At 44.8% G+C, this 15402-nt stretch overlaps 1 protein-coding gene across 2 annotated transcripts in view; it reads right to left on the bottom strand.

The window, feature by feature from the left end:
* LOC143829790 (eosinophil peroxidase-like) overlaps positions 1-10489 on the bottom strand; it is a 32885-nt gene extending 22396 nt beyond the window's left edge. For both annotated transcript variants that reach the window (XR_013228233.1, XM_077321190.1), the window contains exons 1-8: positions 10381-10489; positions 5988-6087; positions 4267-4366; positions 3733-3908; positions 3512-3644; positions 1705-1834; positions 1377-1583; positions 893-1253 (exon numbers count right to left, since the gene is read on the bottom strand). Coding sequence is in view for 1 of the 2 variants with exons in the window: in XM_077321190.1 (XP_077177305.1) it covers positions 893-1253; positions 1377-1583; positions 1705-1834; positions 3512-3644; positions 3733-3908; positions 4267-4366; positions 5988-6087; positions 10381-10401 (1228 nt within the window). In the remaining variant the exon portion in view is untranslated. The remainder of the gene's footprint in view (positions 1-892; positions 1254-1376; positions 1584-1704; positions 1835-3511; positions 3645-3732; positions 3909-4266; positions 4367-5987; positions 6088-10380) is intronic.
* Positions 10490-15402: the final 4913 nt, after the last annotated feature.

Below are 15402 nucleotides of genomic sequence, written 5' to 3'. Positions count from 1 at the left end.
ACCCTGAATTAAAGAAAGTCATCTACATGTTATTTGATTTCCATTTTGATATTTAGTGCTTTAAATTTTCCCTCTGAAACATCTATGATTGATCCACAAAGACACTACCTGCGATATCCAGGAGCAGATATAACTTGCTACATTTGAGGCAACCGCTCTGAAAGCCCCAGTATTAAGTGTAGATGGCAGTGTATTGCCGGATTAACTTCCTCCCTTGCACCTCCAACACTGACATAGCAAAGCAATCTGTCGCTGATTGTTCAGGGCATCAGTTCAAAGACTGCCTGGTTCCTGGTTGCCATTTCCTCACTTGCTCAGGAAAAGAAAAATAAACAGCAGTCTCATGCGCCGTTCCATCCCCCCCCTCCCAGCTTGCTTTGCCTGTAAAGGAGACAAATGGCAAGAAATAAACCCCTCTCCAACCTTGTGCTCCTTCTATACCAGCTAGAACTTAGTAACCACTGCTCCTCTCCCCCCTCTTAGCTTTCCCAATCAAGCAGGAAGGAGAGAGCAGCCACACAATTAAGTGCAGAACACAAGGTCTGTTTCAATTCGGGGAAAACAAGGGTCGAAGACCCAAGTTCAGATTGATCTTAATTCTGCAAGATTGATAATGGGGGAAAAAAGTAAGTGCAGAACCAGCTCTAGTGCTTCTTGGCACAGCACTTGTACAGCCCAGGTACAGATACGCAAGAGAAGATGCCTGCACTCTGCATTGTTGTGTTGGAGAGTAATTTTGGCAGGGGCAGCTTGTCATGTAGGACTGAGAAACATTGGCTCTGCCAAAGTCCCTAGAAGGCCTGTCCCCACCCCCCCACCGGCTTCCATCATTATGCATCATGCTAGCAGGTGGGGGGGGGTGTACATAACAACACAAATTCCTCTTGTTTACCTGCTATGAAACAGGGGATGTCAGACACATTGGCCAGACAGGAGTTCCGTGTCAAAGCACAAGGGTTTGGGAATTTTCTCTCAGCAAAAGGCAAAAGAGGGAGGCTGCCATCAGAAAACTCCTGGTTGACAGCTAGCAGACCCAGTTCCTGGGAGAGATTGCGGAGCCTGCTGGCTAGCGATGCCGTGCTGCCATATATTACGCTGCCATCTACAAAAGATGTGAGGCTGTTCAGTTGCTCTCGAGGTTGCAGCCGTCCCACAAGGAAGCTGGATTCGCCGCTGCCACAAGCTGGAGAGGAGCGGATAAAGGGCAGGCACGCCATAGTCCCCTCACTCAAACGCAAGTCGCCAGCAGGGATCTGGCGCAAGGGAAGCAGAGTGGGAAATGCCCTATTACCCTCCAAGAGTGCCAAGAGATGCTTGCTATAAAACAGGCTGAATATGGCAGATTCTCATCCCCCCCCCCATTTTTGTTTTGGTACCTGGATAGGGAAGCATGGATTTCGGTTAATGCAAGCCTGGGAACAATCGACTCCATCCATAAAAGAGACTGTGCTCCCACTCTGAGGTGTGAGATCCATGTCGTGATCGATCCACTGGCCCCATTCCACCAGCATGTGTGTATAGGAACTGTCCAGAGAGATGTTCTCATTTTGCGTATGCAAGATTTCATGGGAGACCTGGCGGACCTTAAAAAACAGAGGAAAAAAAGAGGGAAGGGAATGTGAGTTTTCATGGGATTTAGGGGACCTGTTTCCTTTGACTGTAAACTCATCAGCACCATTCATAAGCAAATCCCTGGTCACATACCAAAGGTAACGAGAAGCCCTTGTAGACCTTTGATTTATTCCACCCTTTTGGTGCAGAGAAGCCATCTTCATAGTCTGCAGGGAGCCAGCGGGCATAGGCTGTGTTGGCTGCTCCCCAAAGAGGGTTCTTCCTGCAAGGGAGAGGGGAGAATATAATCTCAGTCAGATCACGGAGTGGGGGAGGCAGCAATCTAAATTACATGCATTGACATTGCTGCGGTAAAACTGTGGGGCTTTACGCACCGGGATCTTTGTTGCAAATTGGTCACTGAATGAAAAATCGCCATTTAAAGTAGTGGAATTCGTCGTTATGCATACCTGCCTTTGTAGTGGAATCCAGTTGCGTTTTGTAGCATTTCCCACAGGCTTCTGGTCTCGGCAGAAATCGCTAGAAAGGAAGCGCTATTGCCAAGCTTGTCCCGCCCCTGGCCGTCAAGCAGCCAATGGGCAGCCGTTAGCATGCTCCCAAACAGCCCCTTTCCCTTTAAGAAAGGTTTAAAAAAAAAAAAAAACAGACCCATAGCAACGAATCTGGGTAGATTCGTTGCAACGGAGAGACCCATCCAGCTGCCTGGTGTGTTTGAGCTGTCGTTTGATCGTTTGATCGTTGCCACGCTTCCTCCGAGTGAAACCCCCCCCCTCTCACGGGCCCGATTTTCGGCTGAATGAATGTGTAAAAAATAAAGGGACTTTATTTCAGCAAACGTGCTTTTCTGTGGTTTGTGCTTAGTGACTAAAGGGGAGGGACTGAAGCCAGGGAAGCCTCTAAACAGAAAGAGGCTCGCTGGTGCATTTATCCCCGCTCGCTCGGTGAAAAAAAAATGGCGATCGCTTCGCCGGAAGATCAGAGAAGAGAGCCAGGGGGAGGGACTTTGTAGAAACCACAACAATGTTAACGCACAGGTCTTTTTCGCTAGTGTTGCAGATTGGTTGCAGGACTGTATCGCTTTCCGGAGGGTGAATCCACTTTTGGGGATTTCCCTGAAAGCGCTACAAGGAAGCGCTTTTTGCAGATTGGTTTCAGGTGTGTGGCAGATTGTCGACGACGTTGTGCAAAACAGCAAATCAGTAGCGTTTCAATTGGCAACCATTGTGCTATTTTGAAGGCGTGCAAAAAGCCCCTGTGGCTTGACTGCACCACTGGAAAGCAGGACTGCCAATCTCCATCTGGGAGCTGGAATTCTTTGGGAATTACAACTGGTCTCCAGACTACACAGCTAGTTTAGCTTGGGGGAAATGGCAGTTTCAAAGGGTGGACTCTGGCATGCCATCCCTGCAGAGCTCCCACCACACATCGCCCCAAACTCTGCCCTCTCAATCTCTGCCCCCAAACCTCCAAGAATCTTCTTGATCAGACGTGGCAGCCCTGCTGTCTCTGTAGAGCTGGAGGATGTGATTTGGGTGCAGGGATGTCGCTGTAGGTGATTGGGAAAAGCAGACCGAATGTATGGAGCTAGATGGCAAGAAAGAGTGAGGGACAGGACCTCCAAGGCTACTGCAGTTCCTTTGGGGAGCCTCCTGCTGTGTCAGGAGTTTCCACAGCTGCTGTTTGCTCCCCTGCCCAGTTTGTATGCTGGTAGATAAAGTAGCCCCAACTCTTCAGTACCCTCTTTTCAACTGACACAATGTACTCTGGCATATCAAAAACACTTGTGGAAGCCACTGTGTGTGTGTGAAACAGTCTCTCTGCATATCTACTAGGTTGGTTGCAAAGGTGCTAGTGTTCAACCCTGGATGAGTTTTTCTCCATGGTAATCAACTGGCCAGTGGTTTTTGGCTAGTTCCCAAAGTCTAATTTTTAGATTTACCTGTTGTTGCAGGTTCCATCTATGGATCTGTACTTATCTGCTAAACAGGACTCTGAGCACTTGATGGGCCTGAGCTGGGCAGCACAGCCGGTCACTTTGGCCAAGCTGGAGAGATCAGGGCCACTTAGGATCCCTGTTGGAAGAAAAAGAAGAAAGGAACTACTCCGGAAGGCCGTGAGTAGGTGCTTGCGGCCTTGTCAGGCAACGAAGGGAGCACACACCTGTCCCATTGCTGTTCCGTTTCTCCTGAGTGTAAACAAGCTGCCGAATGAGCTCCACCGCCGTGTCCATCAACTCAGCTGCCTGAACAGCTACATTGGTCTCGGCCTCTGGGTGCTTAAACAGGCTCAGCAGGTCACTGGCACTCAGGGATCCTTTGGCCAGTGTGGCTTTCCCTCTGTGATGACAGAATCAAAGGTTAAGCAGAGGGGGCTGGGGACTCTGCCAAGGCCTGGGGCATAGGTCAATGCAGTGGACGGGTGAGCAGGCTGTATGACCAAACAAGGGCATGGAAGTCCAGTGGCCCCTTCAAGACTAGCCAAACATATTCCAGCATCAGCTTTCATCAGCCAGAGCTCCCTTTGCCTCGGAAAGAAATTAAACCAGCTCTTGCTGGCATACCTCTTAGGGGGCTACTGTTCAGTCTTGCTGGGTCCTACTAATGCTGCTCCTCCTCTGGAATGCTAGATATGGGCAGGATTGAGGAACTGGAAAAGAGCTGGGTCACAGTTGCATCTTTCTCAGGGGGCTGGTACCTGTTTCTAGAGCGGTAGTACGCCAAGGAGACTAGCTGCTTTGCCCGTTCCAGGGCCTCCTTCACCAATGAGCTATCAAGGTGGGACTCATTTTCTGAGACTGAGGAAAAAAACAGTAGTCAACAGATAGAAAATAAATACAGGGTTCCGTGTCCTGGTCGCAGGGCCATCAACCATCCAAACATAAAGATTGGCTGATGGAAGCAGCTGAAGAAAGTACATTTGGCTTTGGGAAAAGGTTTATGCAACATTCTGGCATCTGTTGATTCCTCTTGGTGTTGCCAGGGTTGAGCACAACCTCTGGCACAACCTGGGTAAGTGGTTTCTCTTCCAGAAAATGCAAGATTTCCTTGGAAGCCTATCAGGGCTGCCATCCACCATAGTATAAGCTAAGCATAAAAGACATGCAATACCTCAATTAAGGCCAATCACAAGAACACAAGAAATAAGCAAGGATCACTAATAGTTGATAAGCTTCCCTGGAAGCAGATCATCTCCAATTCAGTTCCTTGGATCCTATCATTCCCTGGGAGTATTTGGTGTGTTCAAAGTCGACCAGATCCTTGGATGATCCTTTACTGATTCTTCCCAGTGTTTTTTAAAACATGTTTTGGGCCCCATTCCAGATCTGGGCAACGCAAGGGGGGAGAGGGGTTTAGTCTTAACCTTCCACCATTTCATTGGGTCTGACACACATACACCCCACAGCACATTTAATGGACAAAAAAAAGATGGGCAAAAAGAAAAGAGGTTATTTGTCAGGAGTAGGCTGGAAAATGAAAACAGCTTTGGAACAAGCCAAGCTGACTGGCACCTGTAGTGCCATAAGGCAGTGCTGCACAGGGGGTGGGGGAAAGGGTGTCACACAGCTACATTTTCAAATAACTGAGAAGATCCTGGCATGGATCACTCAGCATCTGTAGCTTGATCCTCATTTCCTACAGAGTATGATGAGGTCCCCATCAGTGTCAGTCCTCAGAACGTTCCTCAGAACCTTCTGTAATGTCAGATGAATTGAGGGATTTTGGCAGCACACAGAAAAGGTTCTTGGAAGGTAGGAAGTTGGGGTAGGACGTTGGGGGAAAACCCACAGGAGAGCTCTCTAATCTACTCTTAAATTATTGCATCCTGGAACCTCCAGTATATCATGGAGGACATAGAAGTGCCCCATCAGTGGTCAGAAAAACAGAGCTCTGCAACTCCTCTAGGCTTGCTTCCTCCCAAAATGCTTCTGAATCATGGCCACAGATGGCTGGTTTCCCACTAGCCTGTCTCCTTGTGGGGCAGAACTCAGAGATAGTTATTATTATTATTTATTTCATTTATAACCCACCGCTCCCACATAGTGGCTCGCAGCGCATAAGAAAATCACCCCAACAATAACATTTCCCATTAAACCAACAATAACCCCCCATATAAAACCCAATAGATGGCAAGACTCCCACTCCTCCCACCCCGCGGCACAAGGAGACCTTTCTATAACAGTGCCTCCGGGGGACAACTACAGGGGGGCCCCTCTCAATAATCTGGCTAGCCAGCTCCATCTTGCAGGCCCTGCAGTTCTCCAAGACCCTCCTCTTGGAAGCTCATTCCACCAGGTTGGGGTCAGGACTGAAAAGGCCCTGGTCCTGGTTGAAGCCAGGTGGACCTCCCTTGGGCTTCCTCCTCCAACTGTGATATCAAAGGGCTCAACTGCTGTAATAATGCAGTGTCCTGCTTACCTGCGTGGGTGAGATGAGTGTGAAAGGTGGCTATTGAAATCAGCAAGATTGCTACAAGTCCAGATACCATTACTTGGATGGGGAAAGCCAGCTTGAAGTGCTGTGGATTGAATACAATATGGATTCATAACGGCAGCAGTAGCATGACTAAATGGACATTAGTCATTGGTGCATGTTTGGGTTGGATGATCTTAAACTCAGTTTCAGGTCATTAAAGGACACACATGAAGAACAATCCAGAGCATGCATGGGCGTAAAGCACTGTCAAGGCACAAGTGACGTCAACCCCTGCAAAAGGCTTTCAAGACAAGGGAGCAGCAGAAGTGGTTTGCTGTTGCCTTTCTCTGCAAAGCCTTCCTTGGAGGTCTCACTTCCAAGTGCCTGCCCTGCTTAGCTTCTGAGCACTGAAGAGACTGGCTATACCATGCTGCCTTCCCTCCCATCACAGGATAGACGTGATCTATAATGAATATGCAACAACATATTCAGAAGGTATGCTTGAGGGTAATATCTAAAAGGAAACAACACGACAGAAATGAGAACAGATAAAATACTGAAAACACCTCTAAGGAAAGAAGAGATCAGAGGAATATAAAGTGGAAGCAAAGAAGAAACAAAAGGAAAAGCTGTGTGGACTGGTGCATTTCAAAGTTAAAAACAAGAATCTGGACTTGAATACAGAAGAAAGGCGTAACCAGCAGAGGACTGACATGTTCACAGGCTACAGCAACTAACTGTGCAATCCTAAATTGAGACAATGAAAATAATGAACAGCAGAAATTTTGCACACTTTGCAAGCTGAATATAGGGTGCAGACATTGCTCCAGGGGTGGATGGCTGTAGGTTGATTGGGAAGAATATATTTAAGATGTTTAAATTGCATCTAATCATGGCTTCTTTGTCATTTTAAAAATCTGAATAGCCTGAGAAATTCAAGCTGCAAACCCTGCATTTTGTTTCTAAAATGTAACCTTTAGAAACTTGAAATGTTCATGGCCCCAGTTTCCCTCTCTGCAATGTTTACTTATCTGTTATCTCACAGGTAATTTGCTGGGATAGATTAAGCTGATGAAAGTGTATTCAGAGTTACTCATGAAATGCACAACTAACTGGTCTTGCAGGCTGCGTGTTTTATAACAGCAGCTATTTCCAAGTTGCCCAGATAATAGTACCCCCTTATCAATGGCAGGCCCTGCCCCTGAGCACTGTCCTTAAGAAATTAAGATAGCAGAGGAGCTGAGTTGAGAAAGTGACCTGGCATCTGGGGCAAAGATGACAAGGTGATGGAGGTAAGAATTCATGCAAACCTTATCCAGCCGGTGACTGTTAACTCAGCATGAGTTCAAATTAGGATACAAGACTCTCATTACCAAGTTCAACTGAGATATCATTCGCATGCGCTGGATAATGGCACTTTCAATGTGCTTTTATAGCTGGATTTCCCTGTATGAAACAGTGAAATCTACTTCTAAAGTGCATTATCCAAAGTGTGAAAAATGAATCTGAGATCAGCTTAATTAACAGCAGATCAATAGCAACTAGTTTTTGCTAAGAAATTTCCTTCCTTTTGCTCAGGGAAGATTACTGTTTACTTCAGGTAGCCTGGAAGTCTAGCAGTCTGCAGCATTCAGCCAAATCCATCTCTTGTGTACCACATCTGACCTTTCATTGCCTGCTCATCTAAGGCTGAGCTGAGAAGGTCCAGAAATATGATGACCACCCCCAGGCTGGTCAGCCTTGACATTTGGTTGTATTCCCTGGCTTCAAGATCTCACTCAGTGTATGAAGTTGAAGACATTTCTCATCAGCCCTGAGGCAGCCAAATATTCCTGCACTGGAGTGGGGTGGGGGAGGAGAATACGGCCACAGTGAAAAAGGACTGAAATGAGACGAAGAGAACAGATAAACTACTGAAAACACCTCTAAGGAAAGAAGAGATCAGAGGAAAATAAAGTGGAAGCGAGGAAAGAACAAACGGAAAAGCCGTGGGGAATGATGCACTTCAAAGTTAAAAACAAAAATCTGGACTTGAATATAGAAGGAAAACGTAACACAGAAGAAAGGACTGACATTATAGTCTATAGTAACTCACTGTGCAATCCTAAACTGAGTAAATGAAAAGAACTGTCCTAAGACAATGAAAAGAATGAAAAGAAGAAATCAGAGGGTAAAGACGAGGGGGGAAACCAACAGGAAAATTGTCATGACTATCCAACTGAGAAAAAAAAAAGAACAATGTAAAGAACAGGAAATATTAATAGAAAGAGAATTTAGATGGCAACTGAATATATTTTGCATGATAACTTTCATAAACTTTAAAAACAAAACAAAACCCCCAAAAGCAGCCTTAGTCTTCCAAGCCTTAGAATCAAGGAACAGCAACACCTGTGACTACTGAACCCTTTCCTATGGGTGTGTTTTCTGGAGTAGCTTCTTTATTTTATTTATTTTAATATAAGTTATTTATAGGCTTCCATTCTTACTTGTACTCAATGCACATTTCAGAGTGAATCAATGCAACTGGCAGGATGGGATATTCAGTGGACAAGGCAACAGGAACTATTGTTGTGGAACCAACCAGAAGTCTTAAAAACAACAACGCTGAAGGAAATTGTTAAGTATTATCATTATACATTAAACTATGCAAAAATTATATAGTAGGATCCTAGTTTCAACAAACTACACACAGTAGCATAGACCACAATCCCTAATAATTAATCCAAGGAAGTTGGTGGAACATTTAGTACACGTGACTCTATTGCCTGCATAGAAAAGCCCTTTGGAATAATTCAGTTTTGCAGTTTGCAGAAAGCCAGGAGAGGGGGAGCCTTTCTGACATCCTCAGGCAGCCAATTCCTTAAGGTGGGGGTCACAACAGAGAAGGCCCAGGTAGGGTCAGTTGTTGATTTTGCCCATTTGCAGGCTGGCACCTGCAGAAGATCTTGCTTGAATGAGCGAAACTGTCATGATGGAGCATAGGGGGAGAAACAGTCCCAAAAATATGAGGATCCAAAGCCATGTGTTAGCTAATGTCTTAAATTGAGTCCAGAAACTAATGGGAAGTCAGTGAAGTACCTCCAGGATGGAAGTAATATTTATGTTCTTGATAATAGCCAAGGCTTGGCATTCTTCACCAACTGAGGTTTTTGAATTGATTTTGGCAGGAGATCAATTTACAGTGCATTACAGTAGTCTAGGCTTGATGTTACTGTGGCATGGATCCAGGTGCCCAGATTACCCATATCAAGGTACGGAGCCATCTTTCGGGTGAGGCTGAGCTGAAAGAAGTCTTTTTTTGCAGTTGCATTAACTTGCTTCTCCAGTAATAACATTGAGTCCAATATAATCCCTAGTCTATTAACAGAGTCAGCAAGGATCAGTTGGACTCCATCAAAAGTAGAAAGTACAATATCCTTCAAGATCTCTGCCTTCCCAACTCCAATTACCTCTGTCTTTTCCTGGTATGGTTTCAATTTGTTCACCTTTAGCTAATTCACCACAGCAACCAGGCAGTGATTCAGGACCTCTACTACATCACAAGGGGATCAGGACAAGGCTATACAGAGATGGTATCATCTGCATATTGATAGCATCCAACCCTTAAGATATGGAAGATTTGTCCTAAGGGCTTTACATAGAGATTGAAAAGCATGGGAGATAGAATTGTGCCCTCCACAGGATAGGTCCTACACAGTTGATAACTGAGGTCCCACAGCAACCCTTGATAACTTTGAGTGGGAAGATGGATGGGGGCAGGCCGTCACTGGCCATTTCTGTGCTCAAACTTGCAGCCATCTTAGGCTGCTTTTCAAAATACATGCACCTGGGGAACTGTGCATCATGTCTACTTTGACATTAGAAGAAGAGTTGGTTTTTATACCTCACTTTTCACTACCTGAGGAAGTCACAAAGCAGCTTACAATCTCCTTCCCTTCCCCTCCCCACAACAGACACCCTGTAGGGTAGGGACTGAGAGAACTCTGAGAACTATGACTGGCCCATGGTCACCCAGCTGGCTGCGTGTGGAGGATTGGGGAATCCAACCCAGTTCTCCAGATTAGAGGTCACCCCTCTTAACCCCCACACCACGCTGGCTCTCCCACAACACCACCATTAGATAACCAAGCGGAAAGAGATGACAGACAAATGTAGAACTTAGAAAAGGCTGTGTGAATGAATGTTCTTAAATAATTTTTAATAATAAAAATATAATCGAATGGCATCAATATAGACATTTAACACCAAGACAACCAAGATCTGAGTTTAGAGGAATCAAGGCAGAATCAGAACTCTCTATACATACTTCATATATCAAACAATAATACAAATTTGCTATGATTCCTATTGTTCAGGATCTACCGAACCCTTTGTGGAGACAGTTTTTCTGACTTACCACAGTGCTGTATCCTATCATCCATAAATTTGCCCCGCCCCAGCCTCTGAAGGCCTTGCAAGGTCTGAGGCTTTCTCCCAGCTGCCTGTTTTTTATTTGCTGGACTCTAAGTTGGTATTTTCAGAATGTGAACACTTTGCCAGAAGAAAGTCCTTTCAAGGTGGCTTCAAAGAGAGAGACTTAATTAACTTTATAGAGCTTAGAGACATCCTGTCTTCTTGCATTTCTGTCCCCCTCCCCCAGCAACAACTCATCTCTCTCGATAAAACACTTGGTCAAATATGATGTCCGGAAAGGAGAGAGAGATTTGGAAAGGGTCAAACCGTTTACAAAAAGTGTAAACAGGAAAGGAATTCCAGTGAGTGGTGTCAGCCAGCAGAGGGAGCTTTAGTCAGCATTAGAATGGATGGAGCAGCCACTTCACTGTTTCCCAAATATATTAAGACCATTTCTCAGAAATGGATTTAGCCGTTTAATCCATTCTTAACTAAATGCTGGAAGATCTGTGGTCAGATCTTTCTGGGAATTTTAAAAATAGAAATAGCCATTGCGCCAGGCTCTGCTTCAGGATGAGGAGGGGAGAGTTTAACTCTTGTTCATGTTGAAATGGACATCTCCACCCCCAGCACTGTCAACATTTGGGGGGAACAAGATGGGCAACAGGTGCCATGGCCAGCATAGCTCTTTTCACCTTTGTGAACGCCTGGTTTATTCTTGGAAGAGGTTTTCTTGTTATCCCTTTAGCGGTTGGAGGAGACACTGAAGTGCTGCTGAAACCCTTTTGCTTAAAATGCCAGCAGCAGCCTGTCTTATGCGACACTCATGGCAATCCTGCCCTTAATGTGAAGAGGCAACAGGAGGGCACCTCGCTTGTGCTGCTGGTCTCACTCAGCTGCCCAGGATGCCATGTCATCAAATGACATTTGCCCAATTGCTTCATCCCTGGACCAAGAAAAGCTTCACACTCTACACTTCTCTGTATTGGGATACGGTAAATGGCACAGAAGCAGAAGCTAAAAAGCTGGCAAACATGGGTATAAAAATGAAAATAATCACAAGTGCTCCCAAGCGATGCAACTTATCTAACCTCAAATATACCTGTCATCAGGTAGCCCCATACTATATGCCATGGATTCAGGTGACAAGGGAACCAGAGCTCTGGGAGACTTCAAGCTCTAAACCTGTTTTCCTGATTTCCCTCCTCCCTCTCCTTCTCTTGTGCCTGGCTCTCAGTGCTCACACACCCACTGGAGTCTGTTCCCAAGAAAATGGAGATGTCCTTTATGATATTATCTCTTGCTCTGCATGTTATGGCTCCAGTGGGTAGTTCTGGCTGCCTTTTGGCCACTAGGCATAAAACTGTAGATTTTGCCTTGTTCTAGCTATTCTTTGCAGATAAAAGCCCTTCTTCTGTGGGAATACCTAATGGCAGGGAAAATGGTGTGTTGGTGGGGGGAACGGGGTATCTATATGTACCCCAAGACTTGCCAAGCCAGTTATTCTTGGCAATAGATTTCTATTACTAACCTTCCAGATGTACCTTCTTGGATCTAATAAAACAACTTGGAATTGTTTTATAAAAAATGTTTCAGTTTTCTTGCATCTCACAAGAGAGTAGACTTGGTTTGTGTACACCTGAGCTGGCATAGTGTGGTGGTTACAGAGTTGCAGACTAATCTGAGTTTGATCCACAAGGACCCCGAGGTCTCTGAGTTGTCTCAGAGTTGTTCTCACAGAGCAGTTCTTTCAGAGCCTTCTCAGCCCCACCTTCCTCACAGGGTGTCTGTTGTGGGAGAAGGAAAGGAAAGATGTTTGTAAGCCACTTTGGAACTCCTCCAGGTTGTGAAAAGCAGGGATTTTTTAAAAGTTCCTTCTTACAATCTTATTCAGCCTTTCTGCACTTTGAAATCTGAAATAGCATACATGCCATCCAAGAACACACAGCCAATGGCCCTCGTGCAGCAAAATGATCTCCTCCCCCCCCCCAAATTCAATTATGTGAGGATAGGAGGTTGTCCTACTGATAGTGGGCTTTAATTTATCATATTAATACTGGATACTTAAAAAAAAATCCAACTGAACTCAGTGGGAGCATTTCTGCATAAATGAGAACACAGGATTGAGTGGCAAGGTCATTGATTGGAGGTCAATCTCAGGCAAACTTTGGTACAATTACTTCTCAGCAAACATGTCAAGGTAAAACAGTGGGGTTTACTTCTCAGCAACTAGAGGGTGGATGGCAATGGATATCAGAAAGGGCTACCTGAAAACACAGCTGATGGCGAACCAAAGAGAAAGTATCTAATATACTGAAAACAAGTCTGGGCAACTCTTCATCATCAGGAAGGAGCTCCTCAGCCGTGCCAAGTTACCCTTCATTCAGTACCTTTTCTAAGTGAGGGAAATAGATATGGGATGCACAACGGAAACCTCTTCAGAAGCTGGAATGATGCTCATAACTCAGCGGACAGCCCAAAAGCTCAGGAAAAGATATGAATTACAAGTGCTGACAACTTTGCAAGAGCTGGCAGATTTCAAAGACAGAGAACCTGCTCACGAAGCATTCCTCAAATATGTGGGCTGGATCCAGATGAAAGAATCACTGACCACTGGCACAGCTTCTTTTAACAGAAAGCCAGAGAAGCAGGTGTTGTGACCTGTAGTAGCCTGAAAGGTGTTCTTCCCTGTTTTCCAGCCCCAAAAGGGATTTTTACCATGAGAACATATTTGGTAAGTCCTCACAATGACTCTTTTCAAGCCTCAGCCACATGTAAGCAGATGATTTTGATGCATCTCTGAATCCACTGGCTTGTTAAAACTCTTTTGAAGTAGAGATGTAGCACAACAGAATTACCTGTCCTCATAGGGGACCTGTTCAGAATTGTGGCTCAGATGGAAGAAAAAAGGATTGGGCCTTGCTACAGGCCAGTAAGGCCTACTTCTGCACCAGCAGTAGAACAGGGATCCTGTGAAAAGATTCTGTTTTTCATGTCAGAAGGGATGCACAAGATGAGTGACCTTCTTTGTGATGTACCCTTCTGTGATCTCTCCCCCCGCCATGCTTTTTCTCTTAAGATGAGCTCTGCTGATGAAATTGTACTTCTCTCAGAGAAAGAATCTTGGGAAGAGTAATGGAGGGTTCTGCATCCCATAAGGATAGATTCAAATGGGTAGCCCTGTTGGTCTGAAGTAGCGCAATAAATCAGAGTTCTGCAGTCATCCATCTGCATACCACTTTTGCAAGTAAAAATGGCCCTCTATTTCCACTTTTCTGTTGTAGATCAATATTTAAATACACTTAACTGCAGATGTCAAGCCTACTTTGACCATAAAACCATCCTCTTGGGCGTAAGAGAGAAGTGTGTCTGAGTTTAATTGGGGAAAGAATATGTGCCAAAGATATCAGAAGTTTTAAAAGTACTCTAGTGTTTATTTTGCTTAATGGCCAGCAGGCAAAACCAACAGGCACAACAGCTTTGATTTTTTTTCCACCTCTAGCATGGCAATCCTCTTTAACTACCATAAAGAACATTCTTATCAAGATTTCTCATTAAGATTGGACTTACTGCCTTCTATAAATCATGTCTTCTACTACCTGCACAGCCTAGCATAGAGCCTCTTAAGGGGAAAGTTGTCAACATGATTTAAAAAAAAACGAAATACTTAACATACTAATTAAAGTCTTCCCTCTTTCATTCCTGACAGCAGATTTAATGCACCTCTGTAATGGAATCACATGTCTTTTTATGAGGACTACAGTGACCAGATGTACCCAAGGATAGGGCACATGAACCCTTGATGAAGAAGTGTCATCACACATTTTCCAGTAAAGATCTGTATATTTTATCTTTATATGTGATTTTATCTAAATGTAATCTGCCCTGAGCCTCAGGAAAGAGGGCAAAAAACAAGTACAGTAAGAGAAATAAATACAACAAATAAGATGTGGTTTGAACTACACTTTTAATAATATCTCCTCTATTAAAAAAATCAGTGTCATTTTTCTGGTTTTGGTTCTGTTATTTTAATGCTATTGTTTCATCCTCTTTCTAAGGTTATTTCAGTGGGGGTGGCCGGAGTTTCATCACTACCATGAATGCAAAAGCTTCAGCAATGGTGGTTCTGCAGGGAGATTTTGTTCCACACTCTTCCCTCCTCCCCACTATCTTATCTCACCCCCCTCCCCTGTGTAAGAGAGCTTTTGTCATCCAATGACCAATTATATGTACTACTATTGATAATTTGTAAAAGGCAAAAATGATAGCAGAAGGGAGAAGGGTAAACACAGGATACAGCATCAGACTGTTGGCTGAGACCAAGATATAGAAATCTATGGCTTCCCTTCCACACTCTGCTGGACTCAGTGTGGGTACAATCTCTCTCAGGAAAAGATTATACCAAAGTAGGTTGGGAGAAAACATGCAGCAAAGCTGGGGGGGGGGACCAAAATGTTCTATAAGCACAACTATAACATGGGGAAGATGAAAAACCAACATAATTTGGGGGGAGGAGAACCCTAGATTTCTGAGTTGCCTGGAGTGTTATCTAAATATAAAGGTAGCAGAGCAGGAGGAATAAGGGATTACCATAGAATCGGGGTCCCTGGAGTGGGAGGAATTACATGGGCCCTTCCCTGGGCTCCCCCCCCACCGCTCCTTTTCTGCTAATTCACACACACACCTTAACCACTGAGCAGGTGGGGTTTGCCACTACCTCCAACCTGGATCGGGAGGATTTGCTATACCAAAGGGGAGGCTTTTGATGAGGCCTTTGCTCTTTAATTTCTTTTGTAAAGCTCCCTTGAGTTTGAGGAGGGGAGAGACCTCAAGAGGGTATCATTCCATAGAATCCAACCACCAAAGTAGCCATTTTCTCTAGGGAGATCTCCTTCATGTTCTATATCTTCCCCTCTCCTTTGGCATAGAAGCAACTTGGGAAGAAATAGATAAAGTGTAACAACAGCGTATTCGCTCAGCCTCCCACAATTAAGAAGGGTATATTTACACATCAGTTTCCAATATT

The sequence above is a fragment of the Paroedura picta genome, chromosome 2 (genome assembly GCF_049243985.1).
Source record: "Paroedura picta isolate Pp20150507F chromosome 2, Ppicta_v3.0, whole genome shotgun sequence".
NCBI lineage: Eukaryota > Metazoa > Chordata > Lepidosauria > Squamata > Gekkonidae > Paroedura > Paroedura picta.
This window is presented reverse-complemented; position numbering and strand designations above follow the sequence as displayed.